The sequence below is a fragment of the Sturnira hondurensis genome, unplaced genomic scaffold, assembly GCF_014824575.4.
Source record: "Sturnira hondurensis isolate 20B ecotype Veracruz unplaced genomic scaffold, ASM1482457v3 Scaffold0016098, whole genome shotgun sequence".
Classification (NCBI taxonomy): domain Eukaryota; kingdom Metazoa; phylum Chordata; class Mammalia; order Chiroptera; family Phyllostomidae; genus Sturnira; species Sturnira hondurensis.
The window spans coordinates 368,597-390,170 of record NW_028088729.1 but is presented as its reverse complement, the minus strand read 5'-3'; the positions used below and the strand labels follow the sequence as shown (position 1 = coordinate 390,170).

Below are 21,574 nucleotides of genomic sequence, written 5' to 3'. Positions count from 1 at the left end.
ACACTCTATATCATTCACTTCTCATAATACATCTATAAAGCAGTAATGTTGTGATTTTTGTTTTACAGAAGTCAAAGTTTAGAAGATTAGTAATTTGCCCAAAGTCTCAAGGTAAGAGAATGGGACAGCCGGGATTAGAACCCAAGCTGCCTAACTTCAGAGGCCACAAGTTAACCACTATTTCCTGAACTTCCACAAAATCCCCAACACATTTCAGCTCAGTGGAGGACACAGAGATGGGTAACAGGGCTATTCTAACAGGGGTTTGAAATGCTCAGTAGGAGGGGGAAGTGCTCAATCACCAGGAGCATCAGAGGGGTGTTCAGTTGTGAAATGGTTCTTAAGGACTTAGAGATGGAGGAACAACTGCACACAGTGGGAAAGGGCATTCTATGCAGAGGGAATAGCATGAACAAAGTTACAGCAGCATGATAATGTATGGTACATGGGGTCCTGTAAGTCATTCTGTGTGCTGAGGGCTGAGTGATGAAGGGAGAGCAGAGGAAATAAGATTGGCAAGGTTTGAGAGCCAAAAGATAGGTGGTCCCTGGGCCACGCAAAATTAAATCAAAGGATTCTAAACATTTTAGGACATTAACTCTGTAGCAGAGTGGATAGTCTATAAAGAGAATCAGATTTAAGGAAGGGAATGCCACTGAAATGGCTGCTCTCTAGGTGAAAGATATGAACTAGGATAGCAGCAGTAGCCTTGAAAAGGAGAGTGATGGAAGGGAGATTTCAGGGGGAGTTGTGAGAGGACTTAGGTCAACTGATTGGTGACAGAGAGAGGGTAATGGTGGTTCTCTTATTTGTTTAAACATAAACAAAAATATACACTTTAGTGAGTTGACATTTAGATATAACTCAAATAATAATCAAATGTGAACTGGTCTCAACATGATAGTATATTAAACGAAAAGGCCAGGCAATTCAATACCAATTAAAAAGTCAATCTTGCTTTGACCTCTGAAGAAACCATAAAGGTGATCCAATTTATATTCTACATCTACATTCCCCGCAATGCCTTTCCCCTCTTTTTTGATTCTCAAGTCCCACTTTTCCTCACCATCAGCTCAGTGTATGGTATCTCTCTCCTTCTCTCTCCCTCCTTCTTCCATTTCCCTCCAGCCCTTCTCCCTTTCCTATATCCCCCAAAGCCTGAAAATCTGACTGAAAAATTCAGAGGGTGGGGAGAATGTAGATTGGACAAAGAGATTTTTATTAAGCAAATAGGGCATAGGGAAAAGGAGAAAGCTGGGAATACATATGAATAATATTATCCTCACTACATATCAGTGAAAACCAAAGCTTCATTTGATAAAGCTGACAGTAAAAGCCAACTGGACAGAATTTAAAAGTTTTATTTTTGATACCTAAACACCAATGCAAAAGTAAATGCCCTGACATGCTAGAGAAAAAAGGCAACAAGTAAAACCAGAGAGAGAAAGAATAAAAAACACTCAAAACCGATTTCATATTTTAAGCTAAAAAGGAGGGAAATAGCAGAGTAGACTGTAAAGAAAATAAAAATTTTATTAAACATAAACGGGCCAGTAAGCTGTATACCTAAAACCAGTGCATAATAAAATTAAAAGGAAAAAATAAAGAAATGATGGCCAAAAAAAAAAAACCAATGTTGATGGAAGATGATTTGACTTTGGGTGATGGGCTCACAAAGCAATATACAGATCATGTATAATAGAAATGTACACTTTGAACTTTATTCACCAATGTCACTCCAATAAATGTAATTTAAAATCCAAACCCCCCAAAAGGGCCTACATGGAGTTTCTAGAACCTAGATGATGATGGTATAAAATCTTTGAGAATAAGTTCAGAATAATTGGAATGTAAACACAACTGTAGTAGTCATTACTGACTGCTATTAGTTCCAAAAGATTAAAAATAAAACAATAAAAAGTAGTTATTTATCACCTTTCCTTCTAAAAGACCAGTACGTAAATTTGCTAAAATAGAAGAAACATGACAAAATACTTTATTTAAATAATGGAGGACTTTTTAAACTACCCTAATACCCACAGCATAAATGAAACACTGGGGAACAACTGGGAAAAGCAATACATCAATAATAACTTAATGGGTGTTTTTTTAGAACTCACCCTTCTCAATGCCAGCATCTCCATAATTAGTCTTCTGGAATACGCCAGAATTCATGCCAAAGAAAAATGCAAGAAGCACAGGTGATGACTGGAATAGTCCCAATTCATGCTTCATTTCCCATAGGAACACTATTCTCCCTACCCAATGTATTATAAAAAAATAAAATAAATATTTTTTTTAAAAAGGAAAAAAAGCCAAATCTTAGGAAAAGTAGGAGAGTTAATTCTTCATGACTACCCACTAGGAGCTGGACACTTGACATGCATTGTCCATCTAATGCTCATAACAACTCTAAGTTGGGGTTAGTATTCTTACTTTACAGATGATAGAATTGAGACCAAAGAGGTTGAAAACATAGCCAAGATAAAATAGGTAATCAATGGCAAATCCAAGTTCTGGGCCTATCTGTCTTACTGAAAAGGTTTGCTCTCTTTACCATACCAAAGAGCTTCCCATTAGGAGGGTGTTGTAGGAGGATAATGTTCTCAAGAGATAGCCCAACCACTGTACACATGGATCATTTCAATGCCCCATTTGGGGAGACATGAACCCTGGGTACAACCCTAGGAACAAATTGAAGGTAAAAGATCTTAGCAATAATAACAATGATGATGATGATGATGATGATGATGATGGTTATACTCTCCTTAGAGCTAAAGTCAGCAATTGCCAGATCTGAAACAGAGGAAGGCAAAGTATGGAAAGTAAAGAGACTGAGGCTGAAGAGACAGAAGTAGTCCAGTAAAAGAGAAAAATAAACAGAGAAAAGGTCAAAAGAATGGAAGGGGGAGGGAACAAAGAAGTTAAGAGACTGGTGGTGGGGGATGGGGAGGGTGGATGAATTTGAAAAAAGAACGGAAATAAGTACTTCTGCCTCCATTTGATAATGTGGCATTCATGCCCTCCCTGCCATTTCCCATTTCTAATATCCTAGAAAAATAACCACGTTCACTAAATTATATATATCTCTGAAAAAGGTTTATGATAATGACATGCATCCCTGGAGAATCCTCTTTATTAAAAGAACTATTACCACACTAAACAGCACAATGAATTTCATAGTCAAAACAGGTATTTAAATGGGAAAGCATAAATAAAATAAGTAGAAGAATATAAACAATTCTAACATCTTTAAATGTCTAAAAACATATGAAGGTGGTTAGAAGAGTAATTTATTTGAAAAAGTAAAACCAACATGTTTAAAAATAAAGGGATATGAATCCAGAGGATGAAAAATGATTATACAAATACCCAGTAATCTGTCATAGTGTATTATTACATGAATTGGCTGCACTCCCCTTATATACATACTTGTTACCGAAGCTATGCCTCAAATTTTAAATCCCAAAGTAAGCTAGACACGAGAGAAGACAGACTGTAAGATTTCATTTATATGAAGTTCAAAATAGGCAAAACTAATCTATAGTAATGGAAGTAAGAGCGATGGCAGAGGGGTGAATGAAAGTGGGCATGAGGGAAATTTCTGAGGTGGTAGAGGTATTTTATATGTTGTTTGGGGTGGTGGTGCATATGTTTGTCAAAACTCATGGAACTGTATGCTTAAAATGGGCACATTGTATCATGTATAAATAACCTCTATAAAGTTGATTTGAAAAATTAAGATAAGGTTTACCTCAATAAAGTTGATTAAAATAAAAACTCAATAAAATCCTAAAGAAATAATAGTTATTCTGTATCCTGATTGTGGTGGTTGTTAAAATAAATCTATACATGTGATAAAATTTCATAGAACTATAAGCGGAGGAGAAAATACATGCATCTAAAAACTAGTGAAATTCAAATAAGGTCTTCAAGTTTAGAATTATACTACTGTCAATTCCCTGGCTTTGATAATGTACTATGTTTACATACTATGTTATCACTGGGGAGAGCTAGGAAAAGAGTACACAGGAACTGCCTTAGACCATTTTTGTAATTTCTTATAAGTCTAATTTCAAAAACAATTTTTAAAAAGTACACAGATTATTTTTTCAGTGTTTGTACTATCACCCACCATCAAAGGAATGATCTTACTATAAGGCAGAATCCTGCAAATGCAAAATTGAAGGAGGCAAATAATTTTTAAGTGTTTCCAATAAAGTTGCAGGTGGTCTGAATTTAGAAGGGGGAAAGTACATAAACATTACTCTGTGGATTAAAAATTCAGAAAAAATATAAATCAGTCTAAACTATAAGTCAGTAAATCAAATAACAACTATTAGTTCCTAATTTGTGAATTACAATGTTACAAATAAATATTTTATGTCCAAAAAATAATCAGTGTGCAAAGAGGACAACCACATGAAGAAGCAGCAAGAGGAGGGTCATATGCAGGCCAAGGAGAGAGGCCTTAAGAGAAATCAACCCTGCTAGCACCTTGATCTTGGACTTCCAACCTCTAGAACTGTAAGAAAATAAATTTCTGTGGTTTAAGGCACCCACACAACTAGCAAACTAGGCAGTCCTAACTATTATATTAAATTATAATTTATATAACATAACATTTACCTCTTATAAGTATACAGTTCAACTTTTCATAAATTTATACAGTTGTGTAGACACTACCACAATCCAGTTTAGAACCTTTCCATCACCTCCTAAAAGTTCCCTATCTCACTGCTAGCCCCAGGCAACTACTAATCTGCTTTCTCTGATGTATTTGCCTTTTCTAGGACTCCAGATAGATGGAGTCATACAATATAAAGTCTTCTTTGCCTGCTTTCTTTCATTTAGTATGTTTTTGAAGTTCATCCATGTTGTAATACATATCATAGTTTCTTTTCAATGCTGAATATTTCCATTACATGGCTATACCACATTTTCTTTATCCATTCGTCAGTTGATGGTCACTTGGGGTTTTCCTGTTTTGCACCACTATGAATAATGATGCTATGAAGTTTTATGTGAACATATATTTTAGTTTCTCTTAGAAAATACGTAGGAATGGAATTACTGATTCATGTGGTAAATATTATATATTTAACTGTTTAAGAAACTGCCAGATTATCTTCCAAAATAGCAGTATCATTTTACATTTCTACCAAAAATGTATGAAAATCCCAGACCTCCACATCTTTGCCAACACTTGGCATTTGTCAGTCTTTTTAAATTATAAAAATTTTAATCAGTATGTAGTGGTATCTGTTCAAGTTTAAGCTCAAAAAGACAATTTTAACTTTGGACTAATGTTAGCCTTGTGGGCAAGGTCTTTACATTTTGCCTAATAACTAAACTCTAGGTTTTAGGAAAGAGGGAAAGGAAAACTCTATCTTCCTTAATAAGAAACTCATTTGTGAATCTCATTCTTTTTATTCCAAAACCATTTATTCTGAATTTGGGGACTTTTTATTAAATGCCTTTTAAATTTCAAAGTATAATAAAAAGACATACTGTATGATGAAATTGGAAACTTTAACATAAATTTAAATAATGTAATTTTGTGTTTTACTCAGTGATAAAAGCAGAATACATAGTTTGAAATTTGGGGCATGACATGTTTGATTTCAGGCAAACTTTTTGATTTCTTCAGAACTAAGTAACTGAAGATTTCTGTAGTTGTGATGTAAAACATGAGATTTAAACTGCAATACATTGCAATTACATTGTGTTACAATTATACATCTTGGCATCTTTTCCTTAAATATATTTAAGTGAATATGCTATTACAGATGTCCCATTTTTTTCTCCCCTTTACTCCCTCCACATTCCACCCAACTCCTGCCAGCATTTCCCCCACCCCCACTTAGCTCATGTCCTTGGGTCATACATATAAGTTCTTTGGCTTCTCCACTTCGTATACTAATCTTAACCTCCCCCTGTCTATTTTCTACCTACCAATTATGCTTCTTATTCCCTGTACTTTTCCCCCCATTCTCTTCCCTCCTCCTCCCCACTCATAACCCTCCATGTGGTCTCCATTTATGTGATTCTGTTCCTGTTCTAATTGTTTGCTTAGTTGTTTTTTTTGTTTGTTTTTGTATTTAGGTTCAGTTGTTGATAGTTGTGTGTTTGTTGTCATTTTATTGCTCCTACTTTTTATCTTCTTTTTCTTAGATAAATCACGTTAACATTTCATATAATAAGGGCTTGGTGATGATGAACTCCTTGAACTTGACCTTATCTGAGAAGCACTTTATCTGCCCTTCCATTCTAAATGAAAGCTTTGCTGGATAGGGCAGTCTTGGATGTAGGTCTTTGGATTTCATGACTTGGAATACTTCTTTCAAGCCCCTTCTTGCCTGTAAGGTCTCTCTTGAGAAATCAGCTGATAGCCTTATGGGAACTCCTTTATAGACAACTGTCTGCTTTTCTCTTCCTGCTTTTAAGATTCTTTCCTTATCTTTTAATCTTGAGTAATTTAATTATGTCTTGGTGTGTTCTTCCTTGGGTCCAACTTCTCTGAGCTTCCTGGACTTGCATGTCTATTTCCTTCACCATATTGGAGAAGTTTTCCTTCATTATTTTTTCAAGTGAGTTTTCAATTTCTTGCTCTTCCTCTTCTTCTAGCTTCAGTGATTCAGATGCTGGAATTAAAGTTTTCCCAGAGGTACTTAAGCCTCACCTCATTTTTTAAAAATCCTTGTTTCTTCATTCTGTCCTGGTTGGATGTTTATTTCTTCCTTCTCTTCCAAATTGTTGATGTGATTCCAGGTTTCCTTTCCTTCATTTTTGGTACCCTGTATATTTTTCTTTATTTTACTTTGCATAGCCTTCACTTCTTCCTCTATTTTGCAACTATACTCAATCATTTCTGTGAGCACCCTGATTACCAATGTTTTGAACTCTGCATCTGATGGGTTGGCTGTCTCCTCATTGCTTAGCTCTTTTTCTGGAGTGTTGATCTGTTCTTTCATTTGGGCCATATTTCTTTGTCTCAGTGCATCTGTTACGTTGTAAGGGGTGGAGCCTTCAGTATTTGCCAGAGGGGAAACCCACTTTGCTGTGCTGTGGCACTGCATGTGGGGAAGGGCTAGAGATGGAACAATACTACTTGCTAGAGTATTACCCCACTTTCAGTCATTTCCCTCACTACTCACAAGTGAATTGTGCCTTTCTGGTGCTGATTCCTGTGTGGGTGGGTTTGTGTACATTCTAGGACCCCACAGATGCCTCCAACAGACTCTCCTGTGACACTGGGAGTTTCTCCTGCTGTCAGAACCCCCACAAGTCTTTACAGCCAGAGATTTTGAGATTTTATTTTCCCACACTGGAACCCTGGGTTGCACAGTCTGTCTTGCTCCTCTTGGTGTCTTTTATGAAGTGATTCTAATAGGATTCAGATAATCTGAAAATTACATAAACTTATGGAAAAAAATTCATTTGAAATTCTGGGTATGGTTTAAAGGTACAATATATGACTCATCTTCCAGTTATTTTAAAAATTTTAATTGTATTTTATATACTCTGATTATATTTTATAACCTTCCTAATTGGGTGTAGGCCAAACTTCAAGAATCTGTTTATTATTTTTTCTTTGGTAGCTATATGAAATTCTAATGCATTTTATTTCCCACGCCCCAGTAGGAAAATTAAACATTTTGCTAGTATTGAGTTAGAAATAGAAAAGCAGCCCCTAAAATTCAGGAGCCAGCCCTGCACTATCATCTAATTTTGGTGTTGCTACAAGCTGAGCTGGCAGCCACAGCAAAGACTTTGCGTTCTCCTGTTGAATATGAACACTTTCATAGAACATCAATCTCAGACAAGGCCAGTCTGAGACCACTGCAAATCAACAAAAATAAGACTATCCCATAACCATGTCTCAACACAGAGAGAACATGAAAATTGTTTAAGCCACAAAGTGTCAAATACCCCCCCTCTAGCTGCTTCTCTCACACTTATAACTGTGGCCTCACTCTAGTCTACTCTCACTATAAGTGAAATTTATTGATACACAATTAGACAAGCATCCCCACTTCTTAATAGAAACCAATCCAGAGAAGGGCCCCACTTCTGTAAGCCCGCTCCAAAACTACCTAACATAAACCCAAATCCTACAGTAAGTCTTTTCTAACATGTGCTCACTTAGAGATTCTGTGGTTACTAAGCTTGTGTGTTTTCCCTCACTCCACGAATAATAAACCAACTTGTTCAATTTAAAAAAACTCAAGGTGATCTAAGAGATCAAGTTATATTTTAAAAATATATTTTTATATGGTTCAAAGCATAAAGATTCACATAGTGCCTCATAAATATTCAGCTCATCACAAACCCAATGCTGATGAATGCAAAGTTATTAAAATTCTAATTCTATGGTCAGTAGGTTTGATTATAATTATTATGTCCACAATAGGTGGAAAAAATAAAATAACATTTTAAAATGTATGCATTACCCTATAGGACCAACCTTTATCCTGCCACTTACTATAATAGGGTCATTTGCAAACTAGGAAACAAATTAGGCTAAATAGGAGCCATTGACAAATTAAAAGAAATGAGAGTATAATTGTAAAGTGTAAATGGTATTTAACATTTAAATAAAAGTCACATAAAAACATTCAGTCATTTGAAAATTTCCAACTAGTCTGACTTTTTATAATAGCAGCTAATGATAGATCCTATACAATAGCAACAACAGTATATCATGAACTACTAAATGCCAAATTTAAATTAATAATGAAGCAATAGGTGCCTAGTGTAATTAGAAAGAGACTCAAGCCAAAAGATCCAGGGTCTAGACTCAGCTCTATGATGAACAAACTGAATTTGCTTTTAGTCACAAACTAAATGTCATAAAGTAAGACTAAAGTCTTAGAGATCTACTGCTAGTGGTAAAATGTCACTAGAGACCAGCTAGCCAAACCCCACACAATAGTCAAAAAATAAAGGTTAGAGAGGTAAAGCGACTAAGCCACAATCACATTGTTATTTATATAAATGAATAATCAAAACCTCACTTAAAATTATCATAATCAGAGGAACCCAATGAACAAAACAAATGAACAAAATAGAAACATGGCATGGAAACAAGGAACAGACTGATGGCAACCAGTGCAATGGAGGAAGGGGGCTAAGGGTAGAAAGAAGGGGAAGGTGCCACTCAAAGAATATGTATGAATGGCCAATGGACACAGACAATGGGGTGGGGACTGACTGGGAGAGCAGGGGAGGGGGTGGGCAAAGGAGGGCAAATGAGGAAAAATGGGGACAACTGTAATAAAACATGAATAAAATATTTTTAAAAATTATAAAAATTGGGAATCCCTGAAGGGAGAACTCTCACATACTGCCACTCACTGCCCTCTGCAGACTCCAGCAGGAGGAAGCATACTTTGTACTTCTCAACAGGAAGAGACTTTACTACTGCAGCAGGAGGAAGGAAGATTTTCTCCTTGCCCAGCAACAATAGAGCCAATGAGAAATGCCAAAACTCAGCCAATGAGAAGCTATCATCACCCTGAACTGTCACTGTCCTTCGATGGACTTTTGCTCATAACCTGCCCTCCCAACTTCTTTCTTTTTCTATGTAAAGTACCACACACCTCCTTTGCTCTCTGTACTTGCATATGGTTTGTCATAGTTTGCATGTCTGCCTTAAAATGCAATTCTTCCGTCATTCCTGAATAAACTCACTTTTACTGGTAAAATAGCTGGCTATTGTATTCTTAAAGTTAAAAATTACATGGTAGTTCCAGTCCCTTCAACATGCAACCTCAGAACCCTGGCCCCTGCCCCACTTCTTATAAATGATTCCTCACTTATAGAATGAGAACAATCATCCAGGTTTGCTTCTTTCTTATGGAGGTGCTGGGGTGATTACTGCAGCTAACTGGTGTGAGTGAATAGGTGCTTGTTTATGTTTAAATGAATTCAATAAAATAAACAGTCTTTGGATGTGGGTGTATTATCAGGTAAAAAATATGTTTTGCTGTTTGTATAAATCCTCCCAATGCCAGGAGTTTTAAGCAAGTAGAACTGTGTTTCTCAATGGGAACAGTATTAGTATTTTAGGTAGAACTTTCCTTCCAGTGTGCAGTTGCCCTTTCCACATTTTAGGGTGTAAAATTATGGTTGGCCCTCAGCTACTCAACAGTAACAGCATCTCCCAATCAGGGCTGGCCCTAAGGTAAGATGATTTAAAACAAAAATTAATGCAAAAAAATCCATGATGCCGAGTGTTAAAGATGTAATCAGTATTACTGATTTTCCTTTTGCCTCAGCCTCTAGTATAGCTAAGCATGGCAGTTACTTATCCTGTCCTTATTTAAAATGTTGGCATTTTGTTCATCATGAAGTTTTTGCATTAATTTTTATTTTTAATATATTTCATTAAAATAAAAATTAACTATTATCTAGTTTAATTACTGAGTTTTGAGGCACCCCTCAAATTTTGCACCCAAGTGCCTCACTTACCTCACTTAGTCCAGTACTACTTCCAGTCATTGTGACAACTCAAAACACCTCCGCACATATCCAAAGGCCTCCCTGAGTAAAGAATCTCTGAAATAGGGACTGATTTTTCTCATATAACAAGGAGTCCAGAGAGAGAGACTCTGAGTGGCCTAAAAATGGTAGGTCTAAGACGGCAGCAGGGCCCTAGATCCTCTTTATATCTGCAGCACTCACAAGGTGGCTGCTGTGCCCTAAGGAATTATGCCCTACTTCTAGACAAGAAACACAAAGGTAGGGAAAAGGGCAGGAAAACATACCAGCTTAGCCTGACTCTTTTAATTAAAAAAAATAAATAACTTCCCTGGGAAACACACCTAATACACCTTAACTCATATATCATTGGCCAGAATTGAGTCACATGGCTGGTCCTAGCTGCAAGGAGCCTGTGGAAGTGAACACTTTTAAGTGCTTATATCTCCAGCCTGAATAAATCTGATGTTCTCTCCATGAGAATGAAGGTGGGGTGGGAGAATAAAAGATAAACTGCTAGAAATGTCCACCATGGGAGCCATATAGGATAATAAACACTGGCTCTTTTTCGTGACTGCAAATAGCCTCTTTTCTGCTTGCAATTTTATGGTAAGCCTGAGCACAGCATTTTGATGGTCACTTGTAGAATTATGGAATAAAACAGAATAATTTCTTAGACTAGGCTCCACAGAAGCGAAGCCTGAAACAGGGATTTAGGTGCATGTGCTTTGTTATGGACATACTCATAGGAGAAACCTAGAAAGGAATGAGGGGAGCAGTCAAGGGAAGAGAAATGAGCAAAGCAAGGATGCATTTCCATGTGAAGTTTTGCAGTGGTCAGACACACAAGGCCTGTGAGCCTACATCAGAATAAAGAGGTGCTCACCTTGAAGAAGCTCAGATTTTTACCCTTGACTAATCAATCAACCATTTGCTACCCGCTCTTATGGTAAAGGGGCCTGTGTTATCCCCCACCCAGCTTCTCTGGGCAATGCAATGCCCATTGGTCAAGAGCAAAAGTCCATAGGAGATTGCAAATATGAATTGTTTCCAAAAGCACTTGCTTCAGTTGAGGGGGATGGGTACCTCACTCCTAATGTGGATCTGGATGGGCACCAAGAGCATCTACAAACATTAATTTTGATACACTCTCCAAGGAACTACCTTTATTTCTACCTTGTATTGTTTGAGAATGCATCACTAGATGTACTGCTATGATTAAAAGCTATTGGAAAAACTGACAATGAGTTACAAATGTCTCATTTTTAAGAAAAATTATTAACAGGTATTGACTTGTTTTGTTGCATCATGAATACAGAAAGTGTTTTATACATTTCTATAGGTATTAACTGGGATTTAGTCTGTAGTTCACATTCTCATCACAGCATGTAAATATTTCATAGTCTTAGTGTCTCGTTTTAAGCTCAATGAATATTTAACTGAAGTCGACCAACAAAATAACTGAAAGAATTATGTTGCATTTAGTTAGGCTTGAAATGACCAGGCTCTTCATTCTTTCAAGTAGTTGAAAGCTAAAACCATTCCAACCTCATTAAATATTCTACATAATTTTATAAGTAATGAAAGGGCTGCAACATAGGCTTGAAAGGCACATGTTACACATTGGGAAAAATAAAATAAAAGGAATTTTCAACTTTAAATTCAAGAGAATAGTTTAATATTTTGTGGCCTACAACATTACTTATTCCATACTGAATTAGTTTTACCTATTGTAAATAACCGTCTTTTTAACACAAGAACTAAAAGTACAATCTTTTCTTTGGCCCTTGCAAATTATATATTCTAGAACAATGATGTACAAACACCTATAAGACTGACATTAACAGGAAACCATCGATGACCCATCCCAGTAGATCAGGGCAGAAGTTTTTTCTGAACTCTGGGCCTAGCAATGAGTCAGGTATGAGAAATAATTTTTAAAGAAGATAGAGATAGAAAACTATTGGTCCATGTTTGAAGCAGAGATGATTCTACTTTGGAAAGAAGCTTCCCTACAGTCTGATAGATCTCCATACGTGTCAGAACTGGCTTTCAAACAGATATGTGCTCTAAGTTATGGACTTTAATGCTGATGACATGGGACATGTCACTTGTACCAAATTTGAAGACATTTTAATTGGAATCAAAGCATTGCTAATCAATCCATGTTAAAGCTTCTAGGAGTTCTGGCCAAGATGGAGGTGGAGGTAGAAATGCTTTGCTTCCTCACACAACCAAAAGAAGGATAACAACCAATTTAAAACCAATAAACAACCAGAAGTGCCAAAAAATCAAAGTGCATGGAATTCTGACAACCAAGGAGTTAAAGAAACATTCACCCAGACTGGTAGGAGGGGTAGAAACATGCAGCTGAAAGGAGAGGATATACAGCAAGGCAGCAGACTATGTGGGTAAGGCAGGGCTGGCTGAACAGGAAACTGAAGACTCAAAGCTAGCTGTAAAATACTGCAGGGATTGCAAGGGCCGGAGAAACTCCAAGTCTCACAGAAGGGTTCATGCGAGAGTGAGGGGAGAGCAGAACAAGTGCATGGCATTGTTCCATCTCTGACCCCTCCCCCACATACAGTGCCACAACACAGCAAAGAGGGTTGCCCCACCCTGGCAAATACCTATGGCTCCACCCCCTTACAACGTAACAGGTGCGCCAAGACAAAGAAATATGGCCCAAATGAAAGAACAAATCAAAACTCCAGAAAAAGAGCTACGCAACAAGGAGATAAACAACCTATCTGATACAGAGTTCAAAACACAGGTAATCAGGATGCTTAAAGAATTGATTGAGCTTGGTCACAAAATGAAGGAACAAGTGAAGGTTACCCAAAGTGAAATAAAGCAAAATATACAGGGAACCAATAGTGAAGGGAAGGAAACCAAGGCTCAAATCAACAATTTGGAACAACAAGAAGAAATAAATATCCAACTGGAATAGAATGAAAAAAAAAGCAACAAGAACTCAAAAAAATGAGGAAAGGCTTAGGAAACTCCAGGACAACTTTAAATTATCTAACATCTGAATCATAGGGGTGCCAAAAGGAGAAAAACAATAACAAGAAACTGAAAACTTCTTTGAACAAATAATGAAGGAAAACTTCCCCAATCTGGTGAAGGAAATAGACTTCCAGGAAGTCCAGGAAATCCATACAATCCCAAAGAAGTTGGACCTAAGGAGGAACACACCAAGGCACATCGTCATTAAGTCATGCAAGATTAAAGATAGAGAATCTTAAAAGCAGCAAGAGGAAAGGAGAGAGTTGCCTACAAAGGAGTTCCCATAAGGCTATCAACTGATTTCTCAAAAGAAACCTTGCAGGCAAGAAGGGGCTGGAAAGAAGTATTTAAAGTCATGAAAGGCAAAGACCTACATCCAAGATGACTCTATCCAGCAACACTATCATTTAGAATGGAAGGGCAGATAAAGTGCTTCCCAGATAAGGTCAAGTTAAAGGAGCTCATCATTACCAAGTCATTATTATATGAAATGTTAGAGGGACCTATCTAAGGAATAGAAGATCAAAAACTATGAAGAGTAAAATGATAACAAACTCACAACTATCAACAAGTAAATGTAAAAAACAAAAACAAAACTAAGCAAACAATTAGAACAGGAACAGAAACAAAGAAATGGAGATCACATGAAGGGTTTTCAGTGGGGAGGGGGAGAGTAAGAATGGGGAGGGGAAAGCATGGAGAATAAGAAGCATAATTGGTAGGCATAAAATAGATGGGGAGAGGTTAAGAATAGTATAGAAAACAGAGAAGCCAAAGAACTTATATGTACAACCCATGGACATGAATTAAGTTGGTGGGGGAATGCTGGAAGGTGCAGAGTTGTGCAGGGCAGAGGGTGGATAAAGGGGAGCAAGAAATTAGGAAAATTGTAATAGCATAACCAATAAAATATACTTTAAAAAGCTGCTAAAAATACCAACTGATAAACAGTATATAAAAGTTTGAATTCTTTATCTAATTACCTAAGTTATATTTTAATTATAGGATGTAAATAATCTAAGAACAGTCTTTGTTTTGGAGAACAGAACATGGGGCAGAGATACAGGGTTGTTGATAAACACAGCAATGAGAAATAATTGGTCATCTTAGGTTTTTTCCTTTTGATCTTAGTTCCTTTTTAAGATAGTCAAATGGATTGCCTTTGTCAACTGTCAATATGCCACGATATATGTGTGTGCTATTTGTATAAACATACACATTAAGAAGTACAGGCACTTCTCTGATAATGGCATCTCTTTCCTTCACTTGTACAAGTGTTGGCATTACACCGTCTGGTCCTCAGGGAGGGGAACCATAATTGGTATGGACAAAAGGAGAGAAGGCATCTTTCTGTTGCTATGCAATGGCACATTGAGAATCCAACAAAACTATTTAGTTAATAGCAACTGAATAAACAAAAGTGATGGCCTATAGAACAGCTTATCCTGTTCAGGGGAGAAGATGAGAAAAAGTTTGATAAAATATCACATGATTTCACTTATATGTATAATCTAAAGAAACAATATTAATGAACAATAGAAACAGACTCATAGATATAGAGAGCAGACTGATGGTTGCCAGAGGGGAGGGGGTTGGGGAACTGGGTGAAAAAGGTGAAGGGATTTAGAGGTACAGATTGATAGTTATACAATAGTCAGCAGGATATAAAGTACAGCATAGGGAATATAGTCAATAATACTGTAACAACTATGCATGGCACCAGGTGGGTAGATAAAATATCAAGAAAAACACTTTTTAATGTATATAATTGTCTACCCACTATGCTGTACACCTGAAACTAACACAAAATAATATTGAACTATAATTTGAAAATAATTAATTATTAAAAGAAAAGTTAATAAGCACTAGCCAAGAAAGGTGAACATTTGGCGTCCTACAACCTATGTGCCTGATCAGAAACAGAAACAGGGATACCTTTTCTTTGTTTGGCATACCTTTGCTCCATAATTTGTCTTTTCAGAAAAACTAGCCTAAACATTTACATCGGGACTCTTATTTTCTCAAATCTACTTAATATTTAGTACATGTAACATTTTAAGATTGCATTTCTCCCAATGTCATGTGACTTACCTGCTTATCAAAAGCTACCCAGGATGGTATTCCACTTCCCATTTCTTTAGGAAACACACTGTATTTAGGCTTCGACCTTTGCCTGAGAGGCAGTTCACCTACTCCAGGTTTACCTTCAGTCACCAGCATTCTGTGGAACTTATCCTTTCCCACCTGTGAACACAAGAGATAATATAAAATGGCCAAACTTGCTCTTTAAGAGTTTTCTTACTTGTTTTAAAAGGTAAGCACATTTCCTATCATTTATTATTCCCATTACATAATGCATATTACAGTGGGAAATAATTATAATCAATCTTTCTCCATAAAGTTGTGTCACATTTTAAATTCAATTCATTTTAACAAATTTGAAACTTTGGAGAGCAATAACAATAAGCCCAATGCTCCATGCTATTTAAAACATTTAAAAATATCTATTACCACAAGTGAACATTTAGAACATTAGCTTGCTAATTGGCATATTCCACTTATTTGCAAAGAACAAAAACAAGGGGGGAATATCTCCTCTACTTCAGAGTAAAAAATGTAAGTTTCCAACAGAAATATAATATTATTTTCACCAAAACAGAGAACAAAAACTTTTGCTCATTAAACTATATATAACAGGAAATTCCACAGAGCTGACATTCTCCTCCTAATTGCAGAACCATAACCTCCCTCTTCCTTACTTCTCTCCCATCTTTTCTGGGTATCTGGGCAGAGAGGTAAAAGCCTGGAAAATGCTACCAAGGGCTGGCAAATTATGTTGGCCAACATCAACTCACATGTAGTATTAGAAGGAAAGTAAAGCAGAAGAATCCTTCTGAGTTATGACAATACCTAGCAAAATGAAAGGTATATGCCCTACAGACTAGGAAGTTCACCCGTAAATATCTTTTGTGTTGTGCAAAGGGAGCTATTTATCAGATAATTTGTTATAGCAGTGTTTACATGAGTGAAAATTAGGAAACAATATAAATGTCCATCAATAACAGAAAAGATACCTCAATTATCTTCTCTTTATAAAATGGAATATTAATAAAGAGGTCTAAATTACATTTATCCATAGGGACAAATCTCAAAATATTTCAAGTAAAATAAATAGGTAGTAGAAGGGTACATTAAATTTGATAATTCTACATTTGTAAAGTCTGAAAACATTCAAAAATACATTATTATTTATGGATAATATAAGCATGGAAATGATAACTAGCAAATTCAAGATAACATAATATATACAGTATGTGATACAATAAATATCATATGAGGTCTATCTGGAAAAAGTCCAATGATTGTTAATATATCAAGAAGGGTTTGTGTGACATTGATTTCAACTGGCAGCCAAGGAGAATGGACTGGAATGTGCATGCATGAACAATGACAACTTCACTGTACTAGTCGGTGGGAGTGGTAGACTCCATTGAGTGAGCATATGTACTGTGCGGCCTTCACATTCAAAATGACTGAGTTGAGAAAAAAATATGCATCAAATTTTACATTAAGCTTGAACATTCCTCCACAGAAACTATTCAGATGATTCAGAAGGCCATAGCTATGGGTAACTGGTGATTGGCAGCTTCATCATGACAACATGCCTGCTCATGTACCACATCTTCTGCAGAGTTCTTTTGGCAAAACATGAAATCACCCAGGTGACTCAGCCCCACTACAGCCCAGATTTGGTGTCCTGAAACTCTTGACTTCCCAAAACTAAAATCACCTTTGAAAGAGAAGAGATTTCAGAATACAAGCAACCCAATTAAAAAACGGGCAAAGGACTTGAACAGACAATTCTCCAAGGAGGACATACAGAGGATCCAGGGACACCTGAAAAGATGTTCAGTATAGCTAGCTATCAGAAAGATGCAAATTAAAACCACAATGAGATACCACTTTACATAGAGAATAAGTAGCATAAATGATAGGTAGAAAATAGATAGGGGGAGGTTAAAGTTAGTATAGAAAATGTAGAAGCCAAAGAACTTATATGTATAACCCATGGTCATGAACTAGAGGAGGAGAATGCAGGTGGGTGAGTTGTGTGCAGGGCAGAGACGAATAAAGGGGGGAAATGGGACAACTGTAATAACATAATCAATATAATATATTTTTAAATGAAAAAAAGAAATCCAATTTAAAAATGGACAGAGGATCTGAGTAGACATTTTTTCCAAAGAAGAGATTATAAATACCTGACATACATATAAAAAGATGTTCAGCACCACTAATTATCAGGGAAATGCAAATTAAAACCACAAGGAGATATCACCTCACACCAGTTAGAATGGCTGTTATCAAAAAATAACAAGCATTGGCGAGGATGTGAAAAAAAGGAATCCTCATGCACTGTTGGTGGGTATGTAAACTGGTATGGCCACTACAGAAAACAGTACGGAGGTTCCTCAGAAAACTAAAAATGGAACTACCATATAATCCAGCAATTCCACTTCTGGATATTTATCTGAAAATGACAACACTAATTTGAAAAATACATGCATCTGCCCCTTCATGTTAAAATTGCAGCATTATTTACAATAGCCAAGACATGGAAACAACCTAAGTGTCCACCAGTTGATGAATAGATAAAGAAATGTGGTATTAGGTGCACCTTGAGGGCATTATGTTAGGTAAAATAACTCAGACAAAGACAAATATCATATGATCTCATTTATTATCTCATTTATATGTAGGATCTGATTTTAAAAAAAACCTCACAGATAATACAAAACAGATTGGTCATTACAAGAGGTGGAGGGTTGGGATGGTGGGCAAAATGAGTATAAAGGGGTCAAAGGTACAAATTTCCCATTATAAAATAAATAAGTTGTGAAATGTAATGTACAGCATGGTGATATAGTTAATAATACTGTACTGCATATTTAAAATATTAAAGGAGTAAATCTTTTTAAAAATTTTATTTATTTCCTTTTAGAGAGGGGAAGGGAGGAAGAAAGAGAGGGAGATAAACAGCAGAGTGCAAGACATAGATGGATCTGTTGCCTGTGTCATACCCCCAACCAGGGACCTGGCCCACAACCCAGGCATGGGCCCTCACCAGGAATTGAACCACTGATCTTTCAGTTCACAGGCTAGCACTCAGTCCACTGAGCCACACCAGCCAGGGCTAAGGGAGTAAATCTTAAAAGTTCTCATCATGAGAACATAGTTACAAAAATTTTTTGTAACTATGTATGGTGACAGATGTTTAAGTAGACTTATTGTGGTGATCATTTTGCAATGTATACAAATATTGAATCATTACATTGTACACCTGCAACTAACATAATGTTATATGTCAATTATACCCCAATAAAAATAAAAATAAACTACTCAATATTAAAAAGGAAAGAAAAGACCTTGTTTCCTCTTATAGTGAAGGCAGCCTAAAATAATGGGAAGGGTCTGTGCAGCCCTGCCCAGGAGAGCCAGGCCACAGCAGCTGCCCTGAGCAGATAAACAGCCCTTCTAGAAGGCTGTGGGAGGAAAGCTAGAGGCAGTGGTTAGGATGGTGAGCTGCAGCCTGACACTATTCCTTAGAGGATCCAAAGCTACCACCTCAACCAGCCCCCCACATTCCCTCACACTCACAACCACACACACAGGCAGACACACACACAAAGGTTACCACAAGTCAGTCCCAATCACCACAGCAAAGCAAAAGGTGAGTTGGTTACAATGAATGTTGGAATAACATAGAATTTTATAAGAATATTATAATCAATATAAGACAGAAAGCTGTACTTGAACAAGAATTAAATTAAAAAATTATTTTAAAAAAGAATATTCTAATCAACAAAACGAACAAGGAAAATATAACCAGAGACACTGAAATAAAGAACAAACTGATAGTATCCAGAGGGGGGGAATGGCAGGAAAAAGAAGGGGAAGGGTAGTCAAGGAACATTTATAAAGGACCCATGGACAAAGCCAAAAGGGGCTAAGATTTAGGGTGGGAGGTGGTGGTGGCTGGTGCAGGGGAAAGTGGTGAGGGAAAAGGGAGACAACTGTACTTGAACAACAATTACAAAATCAATATTCACTCCCTCCTTGGAAGCAAGTAATGTGCAGAAATCACAAACTTACCTCAGGTAAAACCAGTAAATGTTTCTTAAGCATTTACTATGTTTCTAGCTTTATGCCAGATATACTAGTTAAAATAAGCATGGTGACTATAAAGAAATCGCCATGCTTATTGTGTCCTTGCCTTAAAGAAGAAACCTATACCCTTGCTGATGACGCAAGATTTAGATATATAAAACAACTAGCAAACTAAAAACCAGTATAACTACCATGTTGGATCACTTACTGTGAGCTAGACTCTTTACCTAGGAATTTATATACATTATCTAATTTCACCATCACAAAACTAGTAATAGGTGCTATTACTGACATGTTACCAATGAGGAAAGCAAGGCAGAGAGAGGTTGACTACCACCCCCACAATTACACAGTAATGAGTAGACCCTTGCATCTGAACCTAAGTTCATATGACCCTAAACTCTGGTAAGTTTATTCATCCAGAGCTGTCTACTGCCAGCTAGAGTAGTAGTGTTGAGGTGCTATGGGTAATTGGATACTGTCTTGGGCCTGGAGGAATGGGATGAATTAGACAGGAGAGGAGAGGCGAGGGTGTTCTGGAAAGGATTATAAATGATGCATAGAACCTGAGCTGACAGTACCTAATATGAGGGGCAAGGCTAATAAAATAGACAAGCTCAAGTTTGGAAGGAGGATGAGATAGAGCAAAATATATAAGGAGATCTGTATTATGGAAAGCCTCACATTTAAATACCACATACATCTAAAACTCTTCTTGAACGAGGACAAAATACAGTGAAAGAGTATCTGGGGTTGTAGTGTTCTAAATGGACTGAAAACTATTTTATTTATTTACTTTTTAAAAGATTTTATTTATTTATTTTTAGAGAGGGGGTAAGGGAAAGATAAAGAGAGGGAAAGAAACATCAAGGCGTGGTTGCCTCTTACGTGCCCCTTCTGGGGACCAGGCCTGCAACCCAGACATGTGCCCTGACTGGGAATCAAACCTGCGACCCTTTGGTTCATAGGCCCATGCTCAATCCACTGAGCTACAGAAGCCAGGGCTGGAAACTGTTTTATAGTCATCAGACTGGTGAGAATTAGAAAGCTAGACAATATAAACTGTTGGAGAGAATATGTGGAAATAGGCACCCTAGTGCTTTGTTGATGGATCAGTTAACTATCATTCTGGGTAGCAATGTGGTACTATTTGGCAAAATTAAGGATGGTATTCCCTATGACTCAAAAATCTCACCCCTGAATATATACCTCAGAGATATTTTCATAGTAGCCAATAAATGGATATGTATGAGTATGTGTCATAGTATTTTGTATAAGTTGGAGGCAACCTAGAGATCTATGTTGATGGAATAGATAAGAAAATATAGTTTAGCCCTGGCTGGTGTAGCTCAGTGGATTGAGCGCGGGCCTGTGAACCAGACGATCGCGGTTCGATTCCCAGTCAGGGCACATGCTTGGGTTGCAGGCCAGTGTCCGGCAGGGGTCAGTTCCCTGCAGGGGATGCACCAGAAGCAACCATACATTGATGTTTCCTTCCTCTCTCCTTCCCTTTCCCTCTAAAGATAAATAAATAAAATATTTAAAAAAAATAAAGTTATTGGTGAAAATGGAAAAAAAGAAAAAAAAAGAAAATATAGTTTAATGGATAAGTACACTATGGTGGGTGTTAACTTCACCTTACTTCTAAGAAGCAACAAACTAGTTGTGTTAACACAGGCTGCCATAACAAAATTCCATAGACTGGATGGCTTAAACAACAAGAATTTATCTTTCACAGTTCTGGAGATTTGAATGTCCAAGATCAAGGTACCAGTCAATTCGGTTGGCCAATGAGGGCTCTCTTTTTGGTTTTCAAACTGCCAACTTCTCAATATGTCCCCACATAACAGAAAGAGAGAGAGAGAGAGAGAGAATGAGCACTGTTTCCTGTCTCTTTTTAATGAGAGTACTAATC

At 36.9% G+C, this 21,574-nt stretch overlaps 1 protein-coding gene and 1 pseudogene across 1 annotated transcript in view; both read right to left on the bottom strand.

Annotated features, from left to right (window-relative positions):
* LOC119000650 (SNW domain-containing protein 1-like) overlaps window positions 1–15,457 on the bottom strand; it is a 31,841-nt pseudogene extending 16,384 nt beyond the window's left edge.
* EFHC2 (EF-hand domain containing 2) overlaps window positions 1–21,574 on the bottom strand; it is a 232,957-nt gene that overhangs the window by 191,050 nt on the left and 20,333 nt on the right. The window contains exon 2 of the mRNA XM_037065732.1: window positions 15,583–15,735. Coding sequence (XP_036921627.1) covers window positions 15,583–15,735 — 153 coding nt within the window. The remainder of the gene's footprint in view (window positions 1–15,582; window positions 15,736–21,574) is intronic.